Source organism: Sceloporus occidentalis, unplaced genomic scaffold, assembly GCF_023333645.1.
Source record: "Sceloporus occidentalis isolate IW3139 unplaced genomic scaffold, rSceOcc1.0.p SCAF_1, whole genome shotgun sequence".
NCBI classification, from domain to species: Eukaryota; Metazoa; Chordata; class Lepidosauria; order Squamata; family Phrynosomatidae; genus Sceloporus; species Sceloporus occidentalis.
The window spans coordinates 165,519,260-165,526,704 of record NW_028316981.1 but is presented as its reverse complement, the minus strand read 5'-3'; the positions used below and the strand labels follow the sequence as shown (position 1 = coordinate 165,526,704).

At 45.5% G+C, this 7,445-nt stretch overlaps 1 protein-coding gene across 1 annotated transcript; it reads right to left on the bottom strand.

The window, feature by feature from the left end:
* Positions 1-3,071: 3,071 nt before the first annotated feature.
* Positions 3,072-5,294, bottom strand: GPR84 (G protein-coupled receptor 84). Its single transcript, XM_089508868.1, has one exon. It carries the CDS (start codon positions 5,289-5,291, stop codon positions 4,149-4,151), a length of 1,143 nt encoding a protein of 380 aa, XP_089364994.1. The 5' UTR covers positions 5,292-5,294; the 3' UTR covers positions 3,072-4,148.
* Between the last annotated feature and the right edge of the window lie 2,151 nt (positions 5,295-7,445).

Below are 7,445 nucleotides of genomic sequence, written 5' to 3'. Positions count from 1 at the left end.
ATGAAAAGGGATAATTCCACTGGGTGTGGCCTCCTCCATCACACAGTAGTAAGGTGATCAGAAAAGCAATATCTATTCAAAGCAGTCAGATTACTTTCTCATGTAGAGGTATGGTACATCTCAGGACAATCCTCCCTCTAGTACAGAGAAGGGAAACCTTTTGGCTCTTTAGTTGTTTTTGGACTTTAGTTCCCACCCAGAACCCCTTCCAATATAGACATGGTAAGTGATTGGGATGCATGTAGTCCAACAGGTGGAAGGAAAAAGATAAGCTACGCTGACAACCATGGCTCTGGCCCAAGTTTTATCTAGCCCTATCCATGCCACTGGACACACTCTGGATCTCATTTACTGTAGTGGGTGGGATCAATGTGATTGGAAGTGCAGAAACTACTTCAGTTGTCATGAACAGCTCACCACCTGGTGGAGTTTAAACTTGCTGGGACACTGTGGGGTGGGGGACACATTAAATTGGTCCACTCCAGTAGGCTTATGAATCCAGATTGCTCTTGGGGAGTTTCCTGATGCTTTGACAGGTAATCCTGTCAAAGTCCTGGTGACGTCTGCAATGGAGAAATGGCAAGGGCAGTGGATGCAATCTCTCCAAGTGTTTCCTCTCATGGAGTGGAGCCAAACTAGCCCCTTGGTTTTCCAGGATCTGGTGGCAATGAAACAAGTGAGAAGGTGACTAAGTGATGTAGGTAGGAAGCAGTGTGTCCAGCTGAACACAGGCTAGAGCTTATCTGAGGGCCTACTCTGTGGGCAATACAGGCAGCAAATGCAAATGTCCTCACTGACTCTATTGTGTCTACAAGGAACCAGCCACCGAAGCTGTTTTGAGTGGTCAGTCGACTTTTACATACAGCCCCCACCCCAAGAGGAAAATCTAGACCACTTCACAACCTACTCCAAACAGTTTGCCTGGGACTTTGCAGATAAAACCACTCAGATCTACTCTGACTTGGATACTATAATTAATACAGATCGAGTGGATGTAACTCTGGTCCCTGGTCATCCAGTAACATTGAATACTTTTCAGTTTGTGCAACTCAAGGATGGGGACAAGATTCTTGGAGAGATGAGAGCCACCAGGTGCAAATTAGCCCTTCCTGGCTTATTTAAAAAGCTAGAGGGGATTGGCTGATTGGGTAAAGGCCTCACTAAAACAAGGTAGAGTTCCAGCTGAAGGAGGCTGTAATAAATCATAATTAAAAAGCCCTCACTGAATTCCACCATTCTGGATAATTACTGGCCAGTCTCTACCATTCCATTTTTGGGTAAGGTTATGGAACATGTGGAGACTCCCATTTCCAGGACTTTCTGGATGAGATGGATCATCTATTACAGTCTGGCATCAGAGTTAAGTTTTATGCACTTTGATGGATGAGCTACACTGGGACCTACAAAGGTGAAATGTGTCCGCATTGGTTCTGCTGAACTCACAGCCCCTTTTGATACAACTGACCATGGTATCTTTCTAAGGTGCTTTACAGACCGCCCAAAAAGGGCAGTCTGCGGCACCTCCGTTTCTGCTGCAGGGAAGCCTCAGCCTCCAAACGGTGAGGCTTCCCTATGGCCGAAAAAGAAGCCCCAAAAAGTGGCTTCTTTTAGCAGCACGCTTATGACACCACAAGGCACCATTGGCACACTTGCGGTGTCATAAGTGAGCTGTGACATGTGGACGCTAAGCGTCCGCGACGTCAAGATGGCGGCGCCCATGTAGAATGGGAGCTGCCATTTTGTATGTGCTTGGCGCATACTAGGGTTAGGGGCGTCCGGAAAGGACACCCCTTTCTAACTCTAGTACGTGCCGAGCACGTACTACAGTGCCCGTGCGGAACAGGCCATAGTTACTTTCCTGAGATGGGACTTGGAGGCACTGTTTTACAGTGGCTTCATTCCTTCCCGGAGGGGCAGTCCCAAAATTTTGTGATGGGGACTCCTGCTTCACCCTTTGCCTGTGGAGTTTCCCTGGGTTCAGTTCTGAATCCCATGATATTTAAGATATACATGAAACTGCAGGGAGAGGTTGTCCAGAGTTTGGGGATTCAGTGCCAGCAGTATGCAGAAGGTACACAACTCTATTATTCCTTTCTACCATAAGCCAAGGAGGTTGTTTTGGTCCTAAACTGGTGCCTGTCATCATTAATGGACTGGATGAGAAAAACAAATTGAAATTTAATCCTGATAGTATAGAAGTACTCCAGGTGTGCTGAAAGGCAGATCAGAGAACAAGGATTCAATATATGCTGGATGGGGTTACATTCCCCCTGAAGATGCAGGTCCACAGTTTGGATGTGTCCTGGAATTAGCCCAAAGCCTGAAAGCTCAGGTTTCAGCAGGGGCTAGAAGTGTATTTGCACAATTAAAGCTTGTGTGCCAGCTGTGCCCATTCTTTGAGACTTCAGACTTGGCCATGGTTATATTACACATGCCTTAGTTACATCTTGGTTGAATTACTGTAATGTGGTCTACCTGGGGTTGCCTTTGAAGAGTGTTCAGAAATTTCAATTCGTCCAAACAGCTGCAGCCAAATTGCTAACAGGGAACACACAAACAACTCTCATTGCCACAACTTCACTGGCTTCCAGTCCATTTCTAGGCATAATTCAAAATGCTGGTTTTGACCTATAAAGCCCTCTATGGCTCAGATCTAGGTTATTTAAAGGACGATATTCTCTCTTATGAACCAGCCTGTGCTTTGAGATCTACTTGGGAGGTTCTCATTTCTGTTCCTCTATCCTGACAGGTACATCTGGTGGGAAGATAGAAGAGGGCCTGGCTGCTCCCAGGCACTGGAACTCCCTTTCCACAGATGTTTGACTGACAGCCTCCTACTTTCTTTCCAAAGACTTTTCTGTTTAAACAGGCATTTGATGACTGACTATGTAAGGCCTATCCCACCAAAATTATGTGCTGGATCTTGCTAATTGTTGTGCTGATATGTGTGCGTGTGTTTAACAATATATGTTTTAATCTTTTGGTTTTAATTTTTTTATTGTTTAATCTCCCTTTAACTTTGCATCATGTGGATTTTTAACAATATGTTTATTAATTCATTGTAAGCCACTTTAAATCTTGGAAAAGGATGAAATAATAATAATAATAATAATAATAATAATAATAATGTCTGTGGCTATTTAAAAGACGACTATCCTCTAGAGGTTTCTAATAGAGCAACGTTTGCTTTAATACATGAAAAGCAAGCTACAGGAGAGATTGGGCCACCCTGTCCAACCCCCATCCCCATCCACCAGGGGCTGCCAATATAGCCATGGGTCCAGTCAATGTCATGGCCACCATCAGGACTTGCACACTACTGAGGTTCCCCCCAATTTGATGGCAACTACAGCAGCTGTCTATGAAACTTTTTCACACCAGTCCTGCTGCCACTCTGCTAGGCAGTGTGTCTCTTTCCCTTCCAGAATGAAAAGCAACAATGGCAGTATTTTAGTGTTGCTGATGATTTTTTCCCCCCAGTGTGACTCTGGAGCCTTTCATACTATGCAATTACAGCACTATTACTCCACTTCAGCTGTCATGGCTACCTCTTGTGGAATCCTGGGATCTGCAGGGAGGAGCATTTCATATCCTCAACCACAGAATTCTCTTTTAGTGCCTCCAACCCAAACTACAAAGCCTGGGCTTCCAGAGGAGACAACCATAGCAATTAAAGTGGAATAATAGTGCTATAACTGTGCAGTGTGAAAAGGGCCCCTGGTGGAGGAGACAGTAGTGATTTTGGACTGGCAGCCAACAATGGAGACAGCAGGGTTGCAAATAGTGCTAGAGGCCATATATGGTACAGTATTCCCCACCCACTCATATTCAAATATTTGGAGTTTGGCATGGCCAACCATTCTTTGGTCACTGTCTGCAAAATGCAAAACAAATGTTCAAGGCAAGAGCCAGCCCATGCATTTAGTCTGACTTGCTTATTACATATAGTCCATAGAGATACAATATAAAATGCAGGAACAGTAAAAGAACAGAATTCACCCAGGGGCTGCTTAAGGTCTCTGAAACTAGTCCATTGTGAAAAGCTGAGCAGCTTTGTGACAGCATTCCTGCCCTTAGGATATACCAGAGTCAGAGGAGAACGTTTCTATCCCAGGCAGACTGAGAAAACCCCTTGTATACACAGTAAGTTAATGGCAGCCATGGAATTTCTGAGCAATCTTGTAGACTACACTTTTGTAGGCCTCACGAAACTGGCGGTTCATTGCAGCGTAAAGTACTGGGTTAATACAGCTATTGAGCCAGGTGAGGTTGGCAGCAATCATGTGTAGCACAGTTGGAGCCCGGTTTTTGGCATCAGCGATGTTTAACAGCATGAAGGGGATGTAGCAGATGACAAAGAAAAGGAATACCACAAAACACATGCGTGTCACTCGGCGGAATTCTGAGCTTGTGTCCTTGGGCTGGCACGGGATAGCTTTCTTAGGTGGCCCTGCAGGCTTGGGCATGGAAGGAGTGCTGCTACTCTCAGATGCTGGTTGAACAAGGGTTTTGGAAGTTGACTCAGAGGGCAAAGCCTCACAGGAATGGTGAGAAGCCCCTGCACTGTCTACTCCACTATCTAGCTCTTGGTAATTTCCCGGTGAGGCCAAGCTGGTTCCAGCCACATGGACTTCCTTCACACTGGCCTTCTTTAGCTTGTACTGGTCCAGGGCATGGGAAGCACTCTTGACTTTGCGATGGATAAGGAAGTAGAAGATGCCAACACAGCTGAGGCCCACCACAAAGTAGAGAGCCATGAGGATGGTAGTGTATGGCCGGCCATGGATACGATGGAAACTGCAGGTGCAGACCTTGGGCACCAATACATAGACAGGCCACAGTGGAGCAAAGCTGACAATGCCAACCACCCAGGAGGCCAGGGCGATGAGCAGCACCCCAAGGCGGGAGAAGATGCGGTCAAAGAGGGCAGTGTTGGCAATAAGCAAGTAGCGGCTGATGGCAATGAGGCAAAGTGTCAAGATGGAGACCGAGTTGGAGACAAAGAGTAGCATCCCAAAGACTCGGCAAAAATCAGCACCCGCCCGCCAATGGAGATGCAGGTAGGAATCCACTGAAAAGGGTTGCAAAAAGGTGCAGTACAGAATGTCAGCCAAGGTCAGGTTGACAATGAGCAGGTTGACACGTGTCTGGAGCTTGGTGTCGGATGCGTAAGCCAGTAGGGTCAGCACATTGCCCACCGTGCCAACTATGGTCACCACAATGCCCCAGCTCACCGACACGTAGCGGTAGCCAACAATGGATGGGTCATAGCAGGAGAAGTTGTCAGCCATCCTGGGAAGAAGTTGTTCCAGACTATCCTGTGCTCCAATGGAAAGCTTTGGGAGCTATGCTACCAGGCCAATACCGTACCTATAGGAAATGAGGAAGAGAAAGTGTCAGAGAGGAATTAAGCAAAAGTATATGACTGTCAAGAACTGATTACCAGTGATCTCTGTAAAAGCATAAGGAAGGATCTGATGCAAGACTTAATAAATTGGTGGGATTCCTGGGCACAGAATGTTGTCATAGACATTAGATCCCCCCCCCCCCCCCAATATATCAATTCATAGAAGAGAACTATATTGTGGAAAAGAAACTCCCATTAATCCTAGCCTACAGTGAAGATAATGGGATTTGGGTTCCAACAATATCTGGAAGGCCACACGATCGATACACTCCAATTGTCCCAATCTGGCAGGAATAATCTCAATAATTCTCTAATCTCTTTCTTTGATAAAATTACCAGCTTGGTAGATGAAGGGAATGCTGTGGATATAGTATATCTTGATTTCAGTAAGGCATTTGATAAGGTTTCCCATGACATTCTTGCATACAAGCTTGTGAAATGTGGGCAAGACAAGGCAACTGTTACATGGATTTGTAACTGGTTGACCGGCCTAACTCAAAGGGTGCTCAACAATGGCTCCTTTTCATCCTGGAGAGAAGTGACCAGTGGGGTTCCACAGGGCTCTGTCCTGGGCCCAGTGCTATTCAACATCTTTATCAATGACCTGGATGACAGAATTGGGAGCATACTTATCAAATTTGCAGATGACACCAAATTAGGAGGAATAGCTAATACTCCAGAGGACAGGATCAAGATTCAAAATGACCTGAATAGACTAGAAAGCTGGGCCAAAGGTAATAAAATGAATCTCAGCATGGAGAAATGTAAGGTACTGCACTTAGGGCAGAAAAATAAAATGCACAGATATAGGATGGGGGACACCTGGCTGAAAGAAACTACGTGTGAAAGGGATCTAGGAGTCCAAGTAGACCACAAGTTGAACATGAGTCAACAGTGTGATGCGGCAGCTAAAAAGGCCAATGCAATTTTAGGCTGCATCAATAAAAGTATAGTGTCTAGATCAAGAGAAGTAATAGTGCCACTGTATTCTGCTTTGGTCAGGCCCCACCTAGAATATTGTGTCCAGTTCTGGGCGCCACAATTCAGAAAGGACACTGAGAAACTGGAGCGTGTCCAAAGGAGGGCGACAAAAATGGTGAAGGGTCTGGATACCATGTCCTATGAGGAACGACTTAGGGAGCTGGGGATGTTTAGCCTGGAGAAAAGAAGGTTAAGAGGTGATATGATAGCGCTGTTTAAATATTTGAAGGGATGTCATATTGAGGAGGGAACAATCTTGTTTTCTTCTGCTCCAGAGAACAGAACCTGGAACAATGGATGCAAGCTACAGGAAAAGAGATTGCACCTGAACATTAGGAGGAACTTCCTGACAGTAAGGGCTGTTCGACATTGGAATGCACTCCCTCGGAGGGTGATAGAGTCTCCTTCCTTGGAGGTCTTTAAACAGAGTCTGGATGACCATCTGTCAGGGATGCTTTGATTTGGATTTCCTGCATGGCAGGGGGTTGGACTGGATGGCCCTGGTGGTCTCTTCCAACTCTATGATTCTATGAATTCCTCTGTCATCCCATTTTTTAAGATGCTTTTAAAATACTCCCATTTCTCCTTCCCACTTTCCCCATGTCCATACCTTACTTCAGCTGCTGCAAATTGAGTTCAAAGTGCAAGAAGTCTGCAATGAATTAATTCTGTAGCAGGGAGAGGAAACAGAGAAATCTTGCCATTCCCAGGAGGCTCAGGCAAAAGCATGCCGCTGCAGCACCTAGTTTGTGCATTCCTTCTCATTAATAACTTTTGTCATATTGGCAACTCTCTGATATTGCTTGGATACCATTTTTCTTATCTTTCCCTGGTATTCATTTGTGAAATGTTGGAGGGTATGATGTTCCTGATCTCTGAGCTTTATCCATGATCTTAGCTACAGTAGTTGGGGATACAACTTCCATCCATAGACAGGATACCTTCCATGACTGGTCATGGCTTCCTCTGTTTGTTCGATTACTTGGGGCCACCATCAGCCAATTAAATGCTCTCAAGAAGGATACAGCATGCCAGGATGACTTTTTTAGAGGAATGT

Excerpts from the sequence above, each read along its gene's own strand:
- GPR84 (XM_089508868.1), bottom strand. The coding sequence starts at position 5,291 with ATGGCTGACAACTTCTCCTGCTATGACCCATCCATTGTTGGCTACCGC.